This window comes from Echiichthys vipera (assembly GCF_963691815.1).
Source record: "Echiichthys vipera genome assembly, chromosome: 1".
NCBI classification, from domain to species: domain Eukaryota; kingdom Metazoa; phylum Chordata; class Actinopteri; order Perciformes; family Trachinidae; genus Echiichthys; species Echiichthys vipera.
In genome coordinates, this window is record NC_139826.1 from 19,143,561 (window position 1) to 19,165,538 (window position 21,978).

Genomic DNA, 21,978 nt, shown 5'->3' on the forward strand with positions numbered 1-21,978 from the left:
TTACTTTCTCTACTTGCAGCCTCAGTACCGGCAGTATCTGTAGGAACAAGTGGACCTCTCTCACTTGGGGAGGATGAACTGTTGTGCACTGTGGCCTCTGGAGGTGAACAGGACCTTGATGTTACAGCTATCATGGAGACTCAGGGCCTGACCTGTCGTCCGACGAGCATTGTCAGCTTCAATAGCGACTGCTGCTTTGTCACTGCCCTTGCACCGGGCCCTCAATCCGTCTGCATTATCAGTGGGACTGCTGAGGACAGAGCTGTGGAGGATTATCACATGTCTGCAAGTCCTGCAACAACCTCAGGGGTTACTGATGTTGTTGCCATGGCAGAGGTTAGTGTGACTGATTCACTTTGCTTTTACATTTTGGCACGTGAATATGTGTGTTAAACTAAAGCTAATGTTCATACATATGTATTTGATATGATTTGAAGCACAAGAACCAATTACAGAACAATATTTACCATAACAAAGGCCATAGACTAGGATTGTAGGGCCAAAATGGTTGACACTGATTTTGTCTCATCATTGGCATTGTCTGACTGCCTGATGGGGATACAATGAGTCTATTATAGGAGTCTATAAACCTATCAATCTCCGTTGAACGTATTCCTCTTTTACACTGGAGATCAAAGTTGGACAAATTATAAATACTTGATTTATTCTGAAATACTGTTATTTTTTATTGTTCAGAATTTGATAGAATATTTCAAGAATTGTTTTAAATAACCAAGGCACTTTACACAATTTAAACAGTGTTTTCTTAGGGCTATATGATTAAAAATATATAAATAGGAAGTGTAGAGGTTTTTGCTTTGAATGACTTCAGCACATCTACGCCCACAGGACATCCCCAGTTTCTCACACTGCTCTGGTTTGATCTCGGTCCATTCTTCTTGCAGTCTCTTCCACAGTGCAGTAACTGTAGTGGGTTCCTTATTACTTTGTTGCCAAGGATTTTCCAGAGATTCTCTATGGGTTTTATATCTTTGTCATAAATCATTGTCATCAAGATCATTGACTGTATAAAAAATGGACGTAGCCTACCCGTCGGGGTCTGTTCTCTCAACTTGATCCAATCACACTTGCCTACGGGAGTCACCATCTTGTCACACTTAGACTCCACCTCATCTCCTCTTACCGAAAATGAGCATTGATGTGACGTTGTGCCCCTAATTATTCATAAACTTTTACCTCCGATAAAATAAAAACAGTGTTGTCATGGAGATATGACCTAAACATACTGACTGGAATGATTTTTTTGTACCAGGCCTTAAATAGGTTTAATTATGTTGTGAAAACAGCCTGTGTAACATGGGGGTCAATGAGAAATTGCTCTATTATGCAATCTACCCCTAGTGGCCACTCAGAGAACTGCAATTTTTGGCACTTCTGTATTGGTTTAACCAGGAAGTCGCTGTTGTGGGGGCTTAATCAAGAGACTGTACCTAATTGAATTGTGTTATTTTGTAGGTGGCCATGGCCAAGCTGCGGATAGGAGGTGAAGCCTTAGCCACAGTGATGTCTAACTGTGGTTCACCCATGTCCTCCTGGATGAGTGATCTGAGCATGGACAGTGAAGCTGACCAGTCTCTCCATAGCTTCAGTCAGTCCCGGAGCCAGCAAGGGGAGGCCCTGGCTGAACCTGAACCCAACCAGAGCCTGTCATTTGGAGTAGAGGGGCTGGGTGGTAATGAAAGCTGTGGCAGCCCAAGAAGAGGGAGTCTGGAAGGAGAGGTGGTGCTGTCAGAAAATGGGAGTGATAAGGCAACTCCAACTAAAGACAGGCTGAGGAAACTGCCTCCCTCCATGGCTAAAACCAACATCCAAATTCTGGCAGGACCTGGTAACCTCTCTCCCTTCAAGACCACCATCAGTGTGCACTCATGTGGGGCTGTCAAACCCATGGTTATACAGGAACCAACCATCCTCTCTTCACCTACCAGAACCAACTTAATGAAAGATCCAGGCAAATTTAATGCATCACTTTTAGCTTCTATTTCCAGTGAGATGAGCTTTGAAGACCCCTGGTTGAAGCGCGGCATGGAGGAGGGGAGGTCCAGGGACCTTGTGTGTGAAGTGAAGCCAGAGAAGAGGGACATAGAACATTCAAAGAGCCAGGCTGGAGCCGGGACCGGAGACCACCGGAGCCTCTGCAGTGATGGTAAGCAGGGCAAGAATTAATGTAAAGTGTTTGTTTTGCACCTGGCATTTCCTCAGGCTTATGTGGATCATCATGGAACTCTGGTAGCTATGAGTAAATGGGGGTTATTTCCACATGACAAAACAGAATACATAGGTCTTTATTTTCAATATTTAAAAACATAGACTCAACTTGGGAAGGGTTGTTGTTAATGACAGGATTCTTAAATTAAGTCTGCGTTCTTTCTTATTTGCTATTCTTCCATCACCAGGTGGGGATCACGGCAGCTCTAGTTCAGGTGGAGAGGTTGTGTCATCTCCAGATTCCTTTAAGAGAGTGGTGGATGGCTGTGAGATGGTCGCTGTTGTTTCTCAGGGAGAATGCCTGACTAGTATCTACACTCCAGATATCCATCGTACTGCCAGTCTTCCCCGCGGCTGGCACCGTGTCAACCGTCATGACGGCTTAGACAATGGAACAGAGTACCGTAATCTTGGCGTCACCACTTCAACCCCCTGCAGTCCTCGCTCCACACTTGACCGCCGGGGATCAAATGGAAAACAGGGTTTTTTCTCCCACAAGAAGGGAGGAATCCCGCCTCTGCCGCCGATAAGGAAGTCCAGCCTTGACCAGCGGAACAGGGCAGCCAGCCCTGTCCACCAACCCAGCCACGGAGTCTCATTACTAGGCAGCTCAGCAGATGATGCAGGGATCATCAGACAACGAGGCTCCAGCATAGACAGCAGCAGGCTTTTCAGCGCCAAGTTGGAACAGCTTGCAAACAGAACCAACTCTCTGGGTCGGGTCCACAGCTCCCACGGTGGTTCCCACCACTACGACTGCTTCTCTCTGGAGAGAGGGGGGAGCCTGAGAGGGGGAGGAGGAGTAGGAGTAAAGGGGGACAGCACCATGCCTCGTACAGGGCGTAGCATCACCCGTGCTGGTTCGGTATCTTCTCCTACTGGAAACAACAGCAGCGGCAGTTTCAGTGCCAGTCCCGGTCCAAGTGGTGCTCCACAGTCACCAGCTAAAACCAGCAGCCAGTCAAAAATCTCAGCAGTCAGTAAACTGCTGATGACCAGCAGTCCCAAGACCAGGAGTCTGTCTTCATCCAGCACCAAGACTCTGAGTTTCTCCACCAAGTCTTTAAGCCAAGCTTCCAGCCGCAGCTCCAGCCTTCCTCCTAATGGAAAGGTAGGAAGGCATTTTTCTTTTCTGTAAATGAGCAGACTTTCAACACCTGTAGACTAAATGACTCAGCTCATCAGACAAAACAACGACTGTGAGACCTTCCTCTTTTTGCCCTTTCAGAAACCCATTCAACTATAACTCAATGAAAGTAATTCAAGCCATCGCGGTCTGTTTCTCCTTGCATCCATCTAAGCCATTTATCTGTTTCCTCAGCCCCAGAGCTCAGTCCAGGGCCCTCTGCAGCAGCAGGGACCCTCCCCTGGATCCTGGTCCACCCAGTCTTTAAGCCGCAGTCGAGGAGGGAGCCTGGCTGCCAAGCTGCCTCTTCGGGCTGTCAATGGCCGAATCTCAGAGCTCCTCCAGGGAAGTGCAGGCTCCCGTTCCAGGAGTCATACCCAGGGAAGTGGCACAGATCCAGCAGAGGAAAGAGGAGTTGGAGGGGCAAGGTTAGTCAAGTTTACATTTCAAGCATTAAGTAGGCCATCCTAAACAAAGAAAATGACACCCAAGTGTTAGATTCATAGAGCACTTATGCACATATTATATATATATATTACATGATGATAAATATGATGCGCAAGTAACAATTTCTAGGCAGTAGACATCATTCATGTGTTGTTCATGTAAGAAAGAATAAAAAAGGGCTTTTATTCCCTCTGCTCTCTACTGTCAACTATAAACAAAAAAGGGCAAAATTCCATTCAAAGTAATTCCCGAAATAATCTCTTTAAACATCCTTTATCCTATTTTCCTGTTCTCAGTGGAGGGGGAGCTGGAGCAGGAAGTGGTGGAGGTTGTGGTGTTGGAGGTGGCATGGGAGAGGAGAAGGCAGCAGTGGTCCAAACGCTGCCCTCTCCCTACAGCAAGATCACAGCACCCAGAAAACCACACCGCTGCAGCAGCGGTCATGCAAGTGACAACAGGTAAAATAGACAATTAATTTAGAAATGTCAATGTTAAAATTTGCCACAAAATACTTTTGGTGCTACCTTAAATATATTCTTTTTTTTTCTCTTTAACTGTGATGTAATTCTGCCTCTAACAGCAGCGTTCTGAGTGGCGAGCTCCCCCCGGCCATGGGGAAGACAGCTTTGTTTTACCACAGTGGAGGCAGCAGTGGCTATGAGAGCATGCTGAGAGACAGCAGTGAGAACACAGGAAGCACCTCCTCAGCTCAGGACTCCCTCAGTGAGCACAGCTCCGCCACCACCTCCTCCAGACGGAGCTCCAAGAGTAGCAAGAAGAGCAGGAGCAACACAGGTCACAATAAACATTTAAACCTATTTTCTAAATATTGCTCTAATGATGTTTTCACCTCATTGGATTATGGAGTATCATGAAGGATGACAAGAAAGACATGTAAATTAGCTTACTCTTGTTTAAAGGGGGCTACATTTGTCATTTGCCTCAATCAGTTGAGCTAAAGTGCCCTTTAATTTAGATATTACAAAGCCATGAGTGTGATCTAAATAATACTTGTGAAAGTCATGAACCTACAAACACTCTGTGGCAATAAAAACGAGCATACCGTCTCTTTAAAATCAATAAAGTGCTAAACTCATTGTTAGTTTTTGTGAAAGCTTCGACAAAATGCGATTTAATTTGAATTGTGAAGACTGTTAAAGCTTTTTAATAGAAAGCTAAGAAATGAAGATAAAACTGATAGAAATCACAAGAAAGGTCTCTGAGGAGAAGAATCCGTTGGTGAAAAAAGCACAATGAGAAAGCTGAATGGGTCAGGGCAAAGTGAAGAAAGCCGTGGCTGCAGGAGGAGGGTGCAGGTAGGGAAAGGTGACCCTGACCACCCATCTGTGAAATGGTGAAAGGAATCTGCTGCTGTGGGCTGTAATGAATATATATTCACCAGAACAGCACACAGAGAAGCAGCTAATTTGCCTGCCGAATTACACTATACTGGTTATCCACGAGGATGGATATGTGAATAAAATCAAATTGGACAGAGGCTGCTCTTCCTGGAGCGTCTCCGATTATTAATTCAAGGTGGAGTAACCCTTTCCATCTACAGTACGCGTGTAGGGTGCAGCGTCACCTCCTGCCACACAGCCTTTAGTCTGGATTTACTCTTGTTTCCCTTTTAACCAAACCTGATTCTGTGCTTCAAAGGGAGCATTCACTGTCAAACTGTCACAAGAACACAGGAAGGCTTAGTCTCCAAATTCAGGCCAAGGACAGATGTGTTATAGAGTGATGCACTGTGGGAAGATGTCAGTGCGACCAAAATGTTAATCACATCGCCAGAAGAGTCTCCCTTCGTGTTCGATTTCCATTAGATTCACAAACTCTTCCATGTCTCTACCTCTCCTCATTTTTTCTCAGCTGTTCCTCATTTTCCACCTCATAGAGCCTCATTCTTTCACTGTATTCTTATAATACACTTCCTACCATGTAATGAAACACTAATGGCTCTGCTTGACCTCTCTGTGCCACAGTGAGAGCAAAAGGCAACTATAACCTTATTAAAATCACCTCTCTCACTCTCTCTCTCCTCTCACACACTTCATCTCTCAGTTCCTGGTGAATCTGATAACGCTCATTCCTTCATGGCTGACAATTTCAATGCAAAGCGTGTGTGCACGTCTGAGTGTTCATTCTATCAGAGTGACCTGCTCTTATCTGTGAGCTTCAAGACCAACTTTTTTTTAATCTTGCTTCAAACTCCATTATCTGTTTCTACTTCCCTTTCAGCTTTCTCATTATTTTTCTTTTGTTCCTATCTTTCTGCCTCTCTGCAGCAATTCATCCATATCCCCCTCTTCCTTTACCACCCATGATCTCTTTCCTCAGCCGACAATATTCTGTTTTTATATCTACATCCTATCTTTCCTTTTTCCCCATGGTATCCCCTGATTCTGAGGAAAATTAAATGGTAAAGAGAAGGCACTGGAGATGACTGGATATGATATCCATATGATAAGTAATCAAGCAGATATCTAATGATTTGATTCAAGAGCAATCACGTTGGAGTGTATAATGGCAGTTACATCCAGTGGCTTTGTTTTGTGAGCAAATAATAGTCCCCAGTTGAGCACAGGGGCACTTAAGTTGTACTGTATACATTAGGTATGGCTGCAGGGCTGAAAACATGTTGTCTCGTCTTCATCCCGAATGGTCCAATGGTACGAGAGTCAGATGAGAGGATAAATACCATATTCATATCTCTGTCTGTTCAATATAAGGCTACAGCCAGCCGCTATTAACCTAGCTTAGCAAAAAGGCTGGAAACAGCTATCCTGGCTATGTCCAAGGGGGAGCATATATGTTCCCAGACCCTTTTCACAGTAATGGTCCAATGTTCCCTAGTCTGTTATTTTTTTTCATAATCAGTGCCGAATTCCACGGCAAATAGGCCTATGTAGACCCTAACACTACCCACTAACCCTGACCCTAACCGTAACCCCTAATCCTCACAAAATGCTGAATTAAATCAGCGGAGGCATATGCTTATGTGACCGGGGAACGTAGGGATGACCACGTCCAAGCGTAACATGATCTATTTTTTGTTAAGCTAGTCTAACTGACTGACAGTAGTGCTATACTAAATGGACAGACACGATCTTTTCATCTCTTGGAAATAAAGCAAATAAGTGTACTTCCAAAAATCTATATATCACCAATGTGTTTGTCTGGAGACTATTTATTACAATTTTTGTTTTTGTTTTATTTTGTAACACTCAAGTATGTTTTTTATCTTTATCTTATTTGTTCTTTCAGGCCTCCAGCGTCGTCGTCTAATCCCAGCACTGACCTTGGACTCGTCTACCTCCTCCTCACCTTCTCACCGCTCCTCCAAACAGGCCCAAACTTCCTCTTCTTCCTCCTCCTCCAGCCCAGGTGCATGCTGGGTAGATGGCCCACTGGGACCCCCAACTCCCTCAAACCTTCGGGGAGCGACCGCAACAACAGAAACCTTTGAGATCAAGGTGTATGAGATAGATGATGTTGAGCGACTGCAGAAGAGGAGAGACAAAGGAGGGAGCAAGGTAAGAGAGAGACAATGACGAGTTCCAACTGGACTACATTTAAGATATTGGGCTTCAGTTTTTAAAGTGCTTCAAATGCATTGATTCCAAAAGAAAATACAGATAACTCCTTAAATTGGATTATTCACCAAAGTTTTCCCTACAATGTTGTGGATGTCAGAAGGATCTAGTTTAACTAGGGGTTGCCCTTAATGTCAAAGAAATTTGATATATTATACAGTAGTTATAGGACACGCTAAAAGGCAATAAGTGTTTTGTCGGACACCGTAGCTGGAGGAGAACAAGAAGAGAAAGCTGCAGAAGAAAAGACAGAAAGTGAAGGGTTCTGAGCTCCTGCACTGTATGTGTTAATGAGGAAAGAGACTTAAACAGTAAGGACTTTCACAAAATGAATGAATCAACATTAGCACTATGTTCTGTATGAATAGTGAGCTTTTCTTTTAGATAAATCTACATTATATTCCCCTCGGTGTAACCTCATTTTAGAAATTATTTAAAAATTCCCCAGATTTAGCAGAATACAGAATGGTACTGTTAAACTCATGAAATTGGTGCAGGTTTTTGTGTTCCCACTCCTCAAACCTTTATGTATTCAAGGGAGGGAGCGTTGTGAGCTTTGGGAAAGAGGTTGGGAGAGAAAACCGTGAAATATAGATTTTCCCCTACAGTAGGCCTTAAGAAAGCCACTTAACCCCCCGACTGCTCCGGCGAAGCTGCTCAGTGTCCAAAAGCACTCGACTGCGGTTGCAATGAAGGTCGATGAGGTGTGAACGTAAGCAACTGTTTGAATGTCAAGCAGGCTGCTGCTGAAAGAAAGCCACGTATGTTTCTATGTACTCCTCTGGATAAATAAAGGTGAAACAAATCTGTATCTGCCCGTCTGTCCTCTCTCTGTGTGTCAGGAGATGGTGTATGTCAATGCCAAGCCCCGTCTGTTGGAACACCGTCAGCAGAGAATCAGTGAAGTCAGAGCCAAGTACCAGTGTCTGAAGAAGGAGCTGGAACAAACCAAACAGTATCTGATGCTGGAGCCGCACAAATGGACCACAGAGTGTAAGTAGGACTCTGACACATGAGGGAGTGTGTGCGTGTGTCTTATCTAGTGGTTCTCAACAGGTTAGACAATTATTTTTATTATGATTGACTGGATATGATATCCATATGATAAGTCATCAAGCAGATATCTAATGATTTGATTCAAGAGCAATCACGTTGGAGTGTATAATGGCAGTTTCATCCAGTGGCTTTGTTTTGTTAAAAAAGGTTGAGAATAAGAGATCACATTTTATCATAATCAATTGCTGTCTAAAAAAGTAGGCATTTAAAGAGTAAGACTGGTTTTACTATGCATTTAATATAGTCAACAAATCCAGTGAAAACACCGAAACCAACAAAGCGTTGGTCTGACTCAATACTCTCCAACTTACCCAACCTGTTAGGATTGTGTATTGAGATCACAGGTTCGTTCTGAAGACACATCTTTAGAAATGGGTCACAATTAATAATGGTTCATAGCAGTAGTAGTTTCATCATCATGTCCTGAGTTTTTAGTAAACTTTACTCAAACAGGAGTAAAAAGTGCATTTGTGTGGGACTATTTCCATCTGCCGATTAACATGCAGTTGGTGCTCGAGTGAGCTATTTATGGAAGCACGTGTTTGTGAGATTAAATCGAAATAGTGCCTGTGTTCATTGTAATGAAGAAACATGGTAACCAGTGCAACAGTGAGGCTCACTGATTGTTTCTAATAGTTTTTGTATAACCATGTCAATGCACAGAGGAAGGATATCAGGCTGTGGATACACAATGTCACTATACTTGATGGTAGAGATGGATTTAGATGTCAGTTCATTAAGGTATCAAGTACTTTTTGTTTTGTAATGTATTTTATTACGATCCGCTACTGTGACTAAGTGGCTCATGTCAGCCACCAAGCTAATGCGTATGGCGTATGGTATCATTATAATGTTACAACAACGCTCATAACGTTATTTTTAGTTTGATTAGGGATAACAGTGCTGTGTTAATCCAAAGTTGAATTTGTCACATAACATTAGCTACAGTAGCTGTATAAGTAGTCGACTCATCTAATAGGAAGTTAGCAAGTTAACATTACGTTAGCTAATACTACGTGAGACAATTTCATTAGAATAAAATGACGTAACGTAAATAATGTTTATTTATATAAAACTAGCCTATATTAAGTCGTCTGTGAACATCATTTCTGCCTGAGCCACATCAGATAGATTTTCATCAGTAATGGTGGTTGTTTAACGATAATGACAACTCCAATGATCTGCAGCTACTTCAAGACATCGTTTGGGACCCTATTCTTACGTTAGATTGTTTTTGCCAGTACTCAAGTAGGCTACTCTTTAATAATTTAATATTAGTACTCAAATATGGAAATTACCTAAATTGCCCATACTTTTTAGTAGGATCAATTCATTATTGGTTTTCGTCTTTTAAGTTGGCCTGGCAGAAAGCCCCGAGGCTAACTTTCACATAATTTGTTGACAATAAGAAAATATAGAACATGAAAGAGTCATGAACAAAGTACAAACAACAGTGATTTAACAAAGTGTGTCATCTTTATGTCTTTGCCTGTCTGTCCATATTCAGTTGAGCTTCAGCAGGCCTATGAAGTAGACTCACTGGAGTATTTGGAGGCTCTGGAGACAGTGACGCACAAACTGGAGACTAGAGTCAACTTCTGCAAAGCCCACCTCATGATGATCACCTGCTTTGACGTGTCCTCCAGACATCGGTAGACAGATGGAGTGAGGGACAGCTGGAGGACGGAGAGGCGAACACACAGCTGGACTCAATTAGATGTTGACATTTGGACCCTTTGCCCACCAATTAATCAAACACCTTTAGAAAATACCTTCTAAACAAATGCATCTCATTGGATGATTGGATAGTTGGAAGGAGGGACACAGGGATGGACTGACTACTCAACCCCGCATGTCATCTTTATATCTCCCCCAGATGTAAGTAGGCACAAGGAGAGATGGACGAAGAGATGGAGGGATGAAATAAATGGAGATATATAAAGATATTTAACAGACCAGTGATATTTTTTTTGGAGGGGCTCACCTCAGAAACAGACATTAAAAAGCATCTAATGAAAGGGCCACTTTGAATCAGATAAATATGTCTGAGAGAGACGGTTCTGAGTCTGAAAAGAAAAATCAAACGTAACCAGGAGAAATCGGTTTTCCAGAGAAGTGAATAATGAGACCGCTCAGACACCTCTTAGACTGAGTACAAACATTTAGGAATGTATGGAGAGGAAAGGAGTGGAGAGAGGAACAAAAACTGCCATTTTTTAGACAAAGAAGGATAAAGAAGAGGTGCAGGAGAGGAGAAGAGCAACTTCTCATCTCCCATTATTTTAGAAGAGCACTTTTTAGAGTTTACGCAGTTGAGAGCAATTGGCTGTAAAGACAAAGCGCTGACCACAGCATGCAGTTAATAAAAGAGACTTACCAAGAGAAAGACAGCAGGACAAAGAAAAATGATTCAGATAAGTGCCTTGTGAAATTTCAACAATACTGAGACCAATTCTCTTTCTCTCTGAATTTGTGTACACGCAGTAAGTATGGTGCTAGCAAAGAGGAAAAAAATACCACAAAAAATCAGTGTCCTTGGAAAATGTTTGAATTTATTGCAATTTCTGAATGTGATGTTTTACTGCGGGTCAGTGTTTAACTGTATCATAAACATACTAATACTGTATGTTTGAATGGTCTTTGGTGCTGATGAGAGATGAGACTAAATTTAAACTGGATCCCTAAATGAGAGATTAAACAAAAACTACGGGGCATGGGGACTAACAGTCTGTTGCAAGGACCAAAACTCCAAGTAGAAAAACATACAGGATTTTTCCAGGACACTGAGTTATGTGGGTTAAAACAAAGACTTTGACTTTATCCACAAACTGAGCACATCTAAATTTTGACCCCTGGGGCATACATACACTAGGTTTCCCCTGATACAGATGTGATGGCTTATTCATGTTCACAAAGCAATGAAACGTCTGAGTCACACAGGAGTGGAAATGAAAAATGTTTTTTCTCTGATCCATTGTTAAGTGCATCCATCGATCGAAACGACTGACCGTTGGACCGTTGAAACGCAGACTGTCTGTTATTTGTATCTGTGTTGTTCTGCTCTATTCTAAAAGAAACTGAATGATTTGTCAACGTGTGTGTTTTATATTAAGGTATCCTTTTTTTATTTGAGTGCAATGGGACCATGTAGAGACTTTGTATGATAGTAAGAGAATGGAAATAGGTTAAAGAAATATTTAAGATTAAAATGTGAGAAAGGAACAGGTACAGGATAAGCCCAAAATTGATACACAGTGTTCAAATGTAATAAGAATTTGAATAGTAATTTAGACTGGAAATATTTACATGGGAGTACCGTTATGGTTATGGGCTATCTAAATAGTTCTAGTATTGTCTTTTATTAAAAGCACACATTGATTATAAAGGAACAATTAAATCAAAAACAATATAAGGGAATGAAAGAGAACTAAAGAAAGAAAAGGATGATGACCAAATTAAGAGGCATAGATCTCTGCCTGGTTCCATTTGTTTTGGATGGATAGCAACACTTAAGATTTGTTAATATTATTATCTACGGTGCTTGAGATGTTTATGATCTAAATGTTTGTACAAATATAAATATATGAAAGAGTCTGTTTCCCTCTGAAATACAGAACAATACCTTTCAAATGCTTCTTCTACATCTGTCTTCACGTCTTTTTTTTTTTTTTTAACAGCGTCTCCCTCTGAATGCATTTTGCCCAGCAAGCAGAGAGCATTCTGGGACATCCTGTTTGTTGTCTGAGTGATAAAAGTAAGAATTGACACCGACTGTAATGATATTGGTCTGATTTGTCAAAAGCATCGTAGTGCTACATTTATCTTAATCCCAATAGAACAAACTGAAACAACTTTTTGACCTTGTCATGGCTGTTTAAAGAGGTCACAGTCATTAAGTTCACGTGGTGTACACCTGCAGTGACGGACACGGGGTAATCTAGTGGGAAATTACCCCAGAAACTGAGATGCTTTTGACAGACTGGACCTATGAAGCATTGAGACAGGAGGCGGGTGAAGTAGCCCTGCCACACCTTGGATCGCTGACTTTTTTTTTTATCTCCCTCTGTTTTCACCGTGCCAGTCATGAATGAAGGTTTATTTATTTGAGCTCAGGAGAGCAGAGTCGCTTATTAATGTTCTTATTTATTTACACCTTATGATCTTAAAAGTTACTATGCATTTAAAAAAGAAAAAAATAACTGTACATACTTTGCTGAGCCCATGTCATATATAAATATATATACTGTACACATATCATATATACGCTCATTTTTATTTTATATATTTTCTGTCGATTTCATTTGCTCCTATTGTTCCTATTGGTGGTTTTAATGGGTTTCCTAAAACATTCACATCCAGGGTAGTTATGTGGTTTCAACCTGGATCTTAAAAATGGTCTCTTTTTTTTTTACCTGTGAAGAACAAAACTGATGTTTCAAGTGAAAAGCAGTATATTCTACAGTATTATCTAGCAGTGGATGTTTTGGGAACCCCAACGTTTGGATGAGTTAATTGGCCTGTACTGTAAGATGCTATGTGTTCAGTTTCATCCTTGATGTGTCACTGCCAAATCTACCTTTTATAATTCTAGCAATAACTGTGACAAACGCCTGAGGTTTTGGTGGCTCCATATTGTTTATAGCTGAAAAAATTAACATTTCAGACAAAAAGGTTTCCTGTTTTTATCAGAGGTAACCATGCTAAAAGTGATGCACTAAAAGGAAAGTTTTAACAAAATGCCATCTGTTATATCAGGTTGTTGGGCAAAAAACTAACAGTCCGATGAATAAATTGATGTATGTGCTGTTAAGTGTTTTGCTGGAGCGCTCCAGAATTATAATATGTTATCTGGAAATCTGACACATAGTATCTTTAAGTCCTTAAGCAGTATCGTGTTTTAAAGTTTGGGTCAGACCACATTTTCAAGAAACAGATTTTGAGTAGCCGTAACACACTTTTAGTTCTGATCAAGATGGTGGATTGGAAAATCTCGAACTGAGATTTTCATTGTGTGGTTTTCATGATTCAAGCCTGCGATCATAATGTACTCTGCAGATTTACTGTTTTTTTTATAAATGTGGTCTGACATTGTGTTGATGGAAGAGCAAGATGGAGGGATGTAAATAAAGAAATGTATTGAGAGAGTTTCACATCTGAGTCTTTATTCTTTGAACATACAATAGTCAACAAAGTACCAGCCAGACGTCTGGTTTGGGGTCCGCCCCACATTTTGCGTTAGGACTCAAACACATCAAGAATTTAAAAGATCTACTGAAGATAAAGCTGGGAGGCAGCCAATGGATGACTCCATACATACATTTCCCCCTAGAATGCTGTAATATATTTCTCTTTTAGCTATCTATCTTTACCTTTAGAGAGACATGTTGTTCTTTTTACTCCACTGCATGTCTTTGATAGTTATAGTCACTTTACAAATGAAGATTTTACATAACATGATATGCTTGTTTAATATAGTTTAACACTCACATTTTCTACATATTTCTACACATTTGGTTTGGTAATAATACTCACCTATAAGTACTATTTTCAATTCAGGGCTTTTATTTGTAATGCAAGCATTTTTGAAGTGTGGTATTGTTACCTTTGCCTCAGTAAAAGATCTGTATGTTTCCTCCACCACTGGCAGGTTAAAACCAGGCTAAATCTGGCTGAAAAAGTCTTTAAACCATCCATGTACCTATTTGTCCACCAAAATGTAGCTTTAACCTGTCTAGACACCTGCAAGTCACCAAGTGAGTTTTTACAGGGAGACATCTCAAAAATTCCCCCTTCAACTTATCCCAGCCAGGTCTTACCACTACATGAAGTTAAATTCTTTACCACTGTGTGTTGAGCTTTTTGGGGGGCTACCTGCGAGTGATATATTCAGGGAGATACAGGCCTGTCCCCCATTGGACCACAATCATATCAACGAAGCTAGATTTTAGACCGATGTAGCCATGGACAAAGACTACACCAATCTGAAGCTGCTAGTGTTTCACTTGGCTTCTCTGAGGCTCTGCTATCGGTTGGTGTTTCACTAAGTGGTAATGAATCAGCTCCACCAGTCTGACCTGTAACTTTGGATTCTTATTGTACTTTTAGCCAACGTCTCTTAATTGGTCTCTCGATGTTTGGTGTCAGGTGCAAATTCAATACGACCCTCTGCCATCCTGTTCACCTCCAGTTCTCGTCCATCCACTTAGCTCATCAGAAGTCTGGCTTCATTTCTCCCCCACCACCACCAGTGTCTACTCTCCATTGGAGGAATATTCCTGTACTTCTCCTCTCTATTTTTACACTATTTTCACTACTTTATTGTGCACCATGCCAATTTATGTATTTGATCACTCTTTAAATGAAGTCCCCCCTGATTGAACTGTTGAAGGGAAACAAAGCAACAGCAAAGGGCACCAGGTATGCCCCTGGTCAGATTGGGCACTGCAGCTGGTGTGATCCCATCGCAAAATGGTCTAATGGCTTACTGGCTAGTTCATTTTAGCTAACTTTTCTAAAAGAGAAATATGTCAGAGAAATTCTGGAAAGAATGTTCCGCTCCAATCCTTAAGCAAAGGTCGATGGTGTATCTCTTATGTTCCACATATCAACTGTTGCCACTGTGTGCATGTGTATATATGTGTGTGCGTACTTTTACATGTCTGTAGGCAGCTTCCTCGTGACATATTGCCCTGTTAAGCCCTCTTTGATCACTCACACACAGCAGGGAACAGGAAGGAGGTAAAGGAAGGAATGGGAGACAGAGGGAGAGAATACATGAAGAATAGAGCATAATAAAGGTGCTGTAGTGAAAGGAGACTGCTGGGAAAGAGGGAGACTATTGAGAAAGATTACATTTGAGAGGAGAAGACAGTGACGGTGTGGAAATGCTGAAATGGTTAAGGAGAAATATGATGAGGGTGAGGTTAGGGAGGAGAAAAAAAACCCAATGACAAGTGGATTCCTGGAGTTTTGTGCCGTAAAAACATTTAATTTGGCAAATATAGTAGGAGAATGATCTCCTGGGTGATTTTTGACTAATATTATGCAATCACTCACCAAATGGGCCATTACTCTCTTTTCAGAATTCTCCTCAAATCTGTTCTCACTTGTCTGTTAAAAAATCATTTAGGCAAGAGAAAGAGTTTAATTTCCTGCTCAGGATAGAGAGACTGATTTCTGTGCTGTCATGCTGTTGTTGCTGAGATTGGTACCTAATATGATAACTGTTAGGTACACTCAGGCTTTGTCTTGAAGTAATCAAGTGAACTTTCTTGGTAGTTTTCCTCTAACTGCCTAAAATAGCCATTTGTAATCAGTTGCCTGTTTAGGGACACTTTGGTGGGTTTGAACGCCTTTGAAGAGAAAATTATGCAACGTTGTACAAGAATTATAAAGTATTTGTTTATATCACTGACCTCTTGATCTGTTATCTTCAGTAAATTCTACTTCTCTTCTATCTCTGTTCTTTTCAAGCAAGAATTTCAAGCAACTTCAGTTTGCAGGGGTAAACAAAAGCAATGTGGTTTTCAGAAAACATATTAAACTTGTTACTGGTAAACAGATTTCACAAGTTATTTTTTAAATGTTAACTAAATGATACTAAACGCTAACTTGGCAAGTAAATGCTTCTCTCCAGCAATATGTTGAACTCAGCTTATTGTAATGAAAAAAACATTTTGAATAACTCTAATAACCAGATAAGCTCTCAAAGACCATGTTAACCATTTCACTTATGCACATTAGATTGCTAATACTTGCTAATTAAAACTACACTCAAAGTACAGGCTGATGGGGAACTTTTGAAAGTCACAAACCAAAGTATGGTTTGGTTTGTGATTGGTTTAAAGAAATACAAAAAGCCCAGAGCATTTCATTCACTCGTTCTCTGGGGACCAGGAATGTCTGTACCAAATTGCATGGCACTCATCCAGTCTGAAGCAAACTGGTGGACTGACTGACACCCCTAGAGCCATGCATCAAGGGTTAGTAGTCAAGTTTCAACGTGTCCAGGAAGTTGCAACAAAGGCTCTTAAGCTCAACAGTCCTCCAGTTATAGGAGCCGGCCCTGATTATGAAGAAGCCCAATCAAAGATGAAAGAGAGGCAGAGGGCTGATAAGGACTTGGTGAAGATGTGGGGTTAACATGGAGATGTGGATTTGTCTCACTTTTTCATCCTAAGGTGCCATTACTCATGAATATATGGTAATAGGAATTATTCATCAACTCCTTATCGCTGAACTCTAAAACACAGATTGAAAGGTGATACCAGAGATAAAATCTACCGTCTCTAGCAGTGAACAGAAACTTAAAATTGGCATCATCACTTTGTATGAGAAACAAACAGCTAGAGGGGAGAGGAAAAACTGTCAAGTGAAAGATGTTAGCAGGGGGGAGTGTAAAGGGGAGATTGTGCAGGGAGAGACACACAGAGAGAGGGACTGTCTCTGAAATGAGAGTGAAATTTTAAAAAGGGGGAGAGAAAATGGCAGTAGGGTGAGTGAGTGAGTGAAGATGGGTTAAAACCACTCGGTGTCCTCTTTGTGACTGGCTCAGGCTGCCTGCAGAGATATGCAGTGAAAGAGCTGCCGACGAATAGTGAATTTAATTTTAAAACCTGAGAGAGACAGTCAGTGACAGAGAGGGAGAGACGGAGGGTTATGGTTAAAAGATAGTAAATCTAATTTGATGGCTGTTAAGGAGTGAGAGAGGAAACAGAAAGAAGGTGAGAAAGCAACAGAGCCAATGAAGTGAGTAATGGAAGAATGAACAGCAGTATTGTACAGCAGGAGACTCTTCCACAGACCATCCAATCCACTAGTTTCATTACTGCACCACTCCATTCAATCTGCACACTCATTTCATCTCTTCAAGACACTATTAATAAAAGCCCATTCTCTTTTCTTCCACACATATCAGGGGGAATTAAGAACTTTATGTTGCTGCTGTAACTTATGCTATTAATTATTGTCATTTTTTATATAATTATTTTTATGCAGAATAACTGTGAGCGGAGACTTATTTAACTGCTGACAAATCCAGGAAGGATGAAAAATTTGGGTATTCTATCGCGTCGGCTCTTCCAGTGCTGAGAGAGCAGAGTTTCAGAGAAGCAAGACATTTTTAGAAACTTAAATATCAAACACATCACTCTAACCCTCCCATAACACAGACAGATATACACAGACACACAGGGTTTCTCTCTCAGAGGAAATGCTGTCATCAGTTTGCAAATGGTCTTCTTATGGGATTAACATGGGAAGTGTGTGTGTGTGTGTGTGTGTGTGTGTGTGTGTGTGTGTGTGTGTGTGTGTGTGTGTGTGTGTGTGTGTGTGTGTGTGTGTGTTTGTGAGAGAGAGAAACCCTGGGCTCAAATTGTTACACACAAAAACAGGGATTAACATGGGAAGTGTGTGTGATGATATGTATAAAAGAAAAATGGATGTTTTGAAAACCTGACTTTACTAAAACAACACCCCCCCCCACACACACACACACACACACACACATCTGTGGACATGAGATCACCCATCTAGATGGTATGTGAAGATTAAATGTGGTAGAAAGAGGCCTGCATTCACACACACACACACACACACACACACACACACACACACACACACACACACACACACACACACACACACACACACACACACACACACACACACACACACACACACACACACACACACACACACACACACACACACACACACACACACACACACACACACACAGCTGACTCTGTATGTCAATAGGTGCAAGAAACAGTCCAATAGCAGTTTTTTCTCCTTGTTTCATCTTTGTGGGTGTGTCTCAGTGTCTCCTGGGTGACTGTTGAACCATCTCGGTGCGACATTCCTCCATCTTCATCATCAGATCGCTGGTCATGGGGTGATCATCACCGTGGGTGAGCTTTATGATCCGATAGGCCTGAGAAGGAGGAAAGGACAAGCTTAAAGAGTGTTTTAGCTGTCATTCTTGCTATAGCATCTGTAGAACAATATGTGAAAAGTTGAACCAGTAACTATGTAACTAACAAAATACTATAATGGATGTTTAAAAGGGAAACTTTGGGTAGTTATTTTGATGCAACTTATGTTTATACCTGTCATCTCTTTTGTTAACTGCTCCAGACTTGGGCAAATAACTTGGTGAGAAAAGTGTTTTAACTGATAGGAGTAATGGAGAGAAATAAGATCAAACTAGCACTATGCTATTACTCTAATCTGCCCCCATTGTATCCCTCGCACCTGTTTGAATGTGTCCAAGGCATCCTCAACATGTTCCAGGAAATGTTGCAGCTTTCCGACTCTTATCAGCTGGACCCCATGGACCGGATGGGGATCAGGGTAGTACTGACTTTAGAGAGGAGAGAGAAAGGGAAGATGAAGACATAAGGGTGAAAGATAATGTTTTCGGTTGGCTTGGTGCAACTTTTACACAGATCTATCAATTTAATGCGAATAGACATTATTGTTTTATGTTTTTTTATACCCCTTTTATACTGTTCTTCTGGTATCTTACTGTATTGAAGCAATTTTAATTTTATTGTGCTATTTGCTAAAAACCACTATATACTATTAATAAAAAAATATTTTTTTCTATAAAGCTCACACAGCAGCTGTTAATACTTTATCTGAAAATGTTTGTAAAACCAAACAGACTTATAAATCCAAAAGGATTGTATTACATCAGAGCATCTGCTTAACCTGCTTAGTTGAGTGGCTGTAATGCATAATTTATCCATCAATATATCATTTCCTCCAGCTAAATAATGGAAAATCCATCATGATTTACTGTCAAAAATGGTGTATGGTTATACACTGCTGAATGGCTTCGATCAACAGTCCTGTCCAAAAGTAGCCCCCACAAGACAGGCAAAGGGAAGTATCAAAAACATGTATTGGCTGGACGGCCAAACTCCCGTCGCCCCTCCAGTATCCTAACAAGACAGAAGAGCTGGTCCGATGTTGCATGAAGAGGATGGATTCGCCCACAACCGCCTGCCTGACACTTTGGCATGAGCTTTCCCAAAGAAAGCAACAGAGTGATGCCCCAATAAATGGAGCACACTCTCTGGTCCCCTTTTAAAGACGGGAACGACCACAGGCAAAGCCCGTGAACTCCAAATGACATGAAAAATATTGAGAACTAACTGTTTCTAGTCAGCCATAAAAAGCCTGTCAAAGCAGCATTATATGATGAACTTTGATCAAGTGCACTCTTAAATGGAAGTGTGCACTCGAGGTGGAAAGACTTTGAAAACTATGTACTTTACGGTTCGCTCTAATTTGCTCTCTGTCACTGAGAGCCTGAGGCAGTCCACTCACATTCAAAGCGTGGACATAGAGCCAACAAGACCGATGATTAAATGGACAAGAAGAATATAATTTACATACCAGTCACTGTCTGTCTGCAAGTGTGATGCAAATACAAGAAGGAGTGTGTGAGAAAGCAACTGTCTTAACAACAGCATGAAAAAATAGATTATACAGGATTATTATGGATGTCTCAAATATACCTAACTAAACATGTGTGTTTTACTTGTTTGTGTCTAAGTTTCCAATTTATATCCATTATTTGGCATCCTCATTTAATTAATGTCATACCAGTTTCACTACTTCAACAGGCAGACGGACAAGCACAGCTAATACTGCACATATTCCCATGATAAATTCACAAAACCAACACATCCTGTATATATACTCATACCACTCGTATTGCATGTACCGTGCTACTTACTTCTGCACACTGGATATTAATTTACAGTCTATTATCCACAAAACAAACATGCACTCTGTCACCTTGTGGTGCCTTTAATTCCCTGGAGGCTGATCTTCATGTGACAGGAAAAGATACAGAGTTGCTTTTGATCAGTGATGTGTATCCATGGTGACACAGCCAGAGTACTGACCTCCACAGCCTTCATAGAAGAGACACACAAACAAAGGAAAACTTCTCTATCTGATCTGGTTTTCCATTCAGCCAGTTTCACAAGTTAATCTAAAATGCACTTATTAATACAATTATCTGATTGAATACATTTGTATATGTTTATGTTTACACATGCACGCAAGTGCAGAGTGGAAAGCTGCTCAGTGGCGCATGTAGCCAAAAAAACAACCGTGTCTTTAAAACACCCAGACGTTCAGCACAACTTCCACCGGTCGAGCCGGCTACTTCCAGTTTAGCGCTCCAGCTAACTTAAATGGGGATTAAAATATTTCATCTTGTGGCTCTCCTAGACTTTTGAATGTTGAAATAAATAAATCACATTCTGATATTAACACAGGTCATTTAGCAAGGGTTGTGATGCTCGAAAAAGTTTATTCACCGATCTACATACGTCTCTTTCCCCATGTTAGTCAATGGGAAAAGTATTTTTGGGTCCAATGGCATCACATGACTGACACATAAATTGCAATTCCACGGTTTGACCACTAGGTCAAATTGGCTTCAAAGTCTGGCATGCTTCCTGGGGCCCGGAGGATACTCATTGATGCTTGAAGTGTAACTTCACCCCAAGGTCTGAGCCTACCTCCACCCACTGCATAGTTTAGAAACTTATGGGGAATGGGCTGTAGAGCTAGCTAACTAGCATTAGATGAGCCACTACCCGTACAGCTAACTTAACAATGTTATGTTTTGAACTAAATCGTGTGGCAGCCTAGTGGACAAAACAATCATCCCTGAAAATACAGTCATGAGCGTGTCGATCGCTGTATCATTCTGGACATTGTGGTTTACAATCACTCTGTAAAATATCAGCTGTGTTTCCAATTTCCTGTTCGGAGTTCTTCTTGAAGGCTCAATTCTCCTTAGTGTGAGTTACATTAGAGCAGCGAGAGGGGTTAAAGGTTATATGACGCCACCGACAGGAGACAAAAGAACAACACTCTGTGTTGTTGAATAGAATACGGATTTCTCTGGGTCTGCATATTGTTGGAAACATTTGGGATAATGTAAGTACACAAATAAACAAAATATATTAAATAGGTACAGTCATTTTAAGACACTTTAATACGAAAATGTTACATATTGTACGTTTTTAAATTTAGGGTTACACACACACGTGCGCACGCACACGCACACGCACACGCACACGCACACACACACACACACACACACACACACACACACACACACACACACACACACACACACACACACACACACACACACACACACACACACACACACACACACACACACCAGAGACTATTAGGAAGCAGCTTTGTTCTTGGTAAACACAGTTCTTAAAATGCTCACTTACCTGACTCTAGTTGTCATTTATGCTCTTTTCTTCTCCATCCCTCTCCCCTAATCTCTCCTTCCTTTTTCCTATTGCACATGCTCTGTTTATATTTGTGCTTTGTGCCCCGCTAGCTGCAGGGATTAAAGTTGGTGACGGCCGCCAGTCGGCTGCTTCCTTCCCTTCTCTGCTGCGCTCCATTTATTCCTCTCCTTCACCATAACTCTGCTGCCTGTTCTCACTCACTCTCTTTTCTCTTGATTACACA

At 41.2% G+C, this 21,978-nt stretch overlaps 2 protein-coding genes across 3 annotated transcripts in view; one reads left to right on the top strand and one right to left on the bottom strand.

The window, feature by feature from the left end:
* The window catches only part of kif26ba (kinesin family member 26Ba), a gene marked incomplete at both ends in the record, with an annotated part of 82,421 nt that extends 72,311 nt beyond the window's left edge, over positions 1–10,110 (top strand). The window contains 9 exons of the mRNA XM_083918830.1: positions 20–336; positions 1,477–2,167; positions 2,418–3,340; positions 3,551–3,783; positions 4,099–4,260; positions 4,383–4,597; positions 7,070–7,338; positions 8,241–8,391; positions 9,962–10,110. Coding sequence (XP_083774956.1) covers positions 20–336; positions 1,477–2,167; positions 2,418–3,340; positions 3,551–3,783; positions 4,099–4,260; positions 4,383–4,597; positions 7,070–7,338; positions 8,241–8,391; positions 9,962–10,110 — 3,110 coding nt within the window. The remainder of the gene's footprint in view (positions 1–19; positions 337–1,476; positions 2,168–2,417; positions 3,341–3,550; positions 3,784–4,098; positions 4,261–4,382; positions 4,598–7,069; positions 7,339–8,240; positions 8,392–9,961) is intronic.
* Positions 10,111–18,257: 8,147 nt separating this feature from the next.
* smyd3 (SET and MYND domain containing 3) overlaps positions 18,258–21,978 on the bottom strand; it is a gene marked incomplete at its 5' end in the record, with an annotated part of 78,721 nt that continues 75,000 nt past the window's right edge. Inside the window, 2 exons of one of the 2 annotated variants that reach the window (XM_083912678.1) lie at positions 18,258–18,388; positions 18,709–18,817. In XM_083912678.1, coding sequence (XP_083768804.1) covers positions 18,272–18,388; positions 18,709–18,817 — 226 coding nt within the window. In that variant the 3' untranslated portion in view covers positions 18,258–18,271. Of the gene's footprint in view, positions 18,389–18,708; positions 18,818–20,262; positions 20,382–21,978 lie in introns of those variants that run through there. The other variant, XM_083912679.1, reaches the window with a different exon arrangement.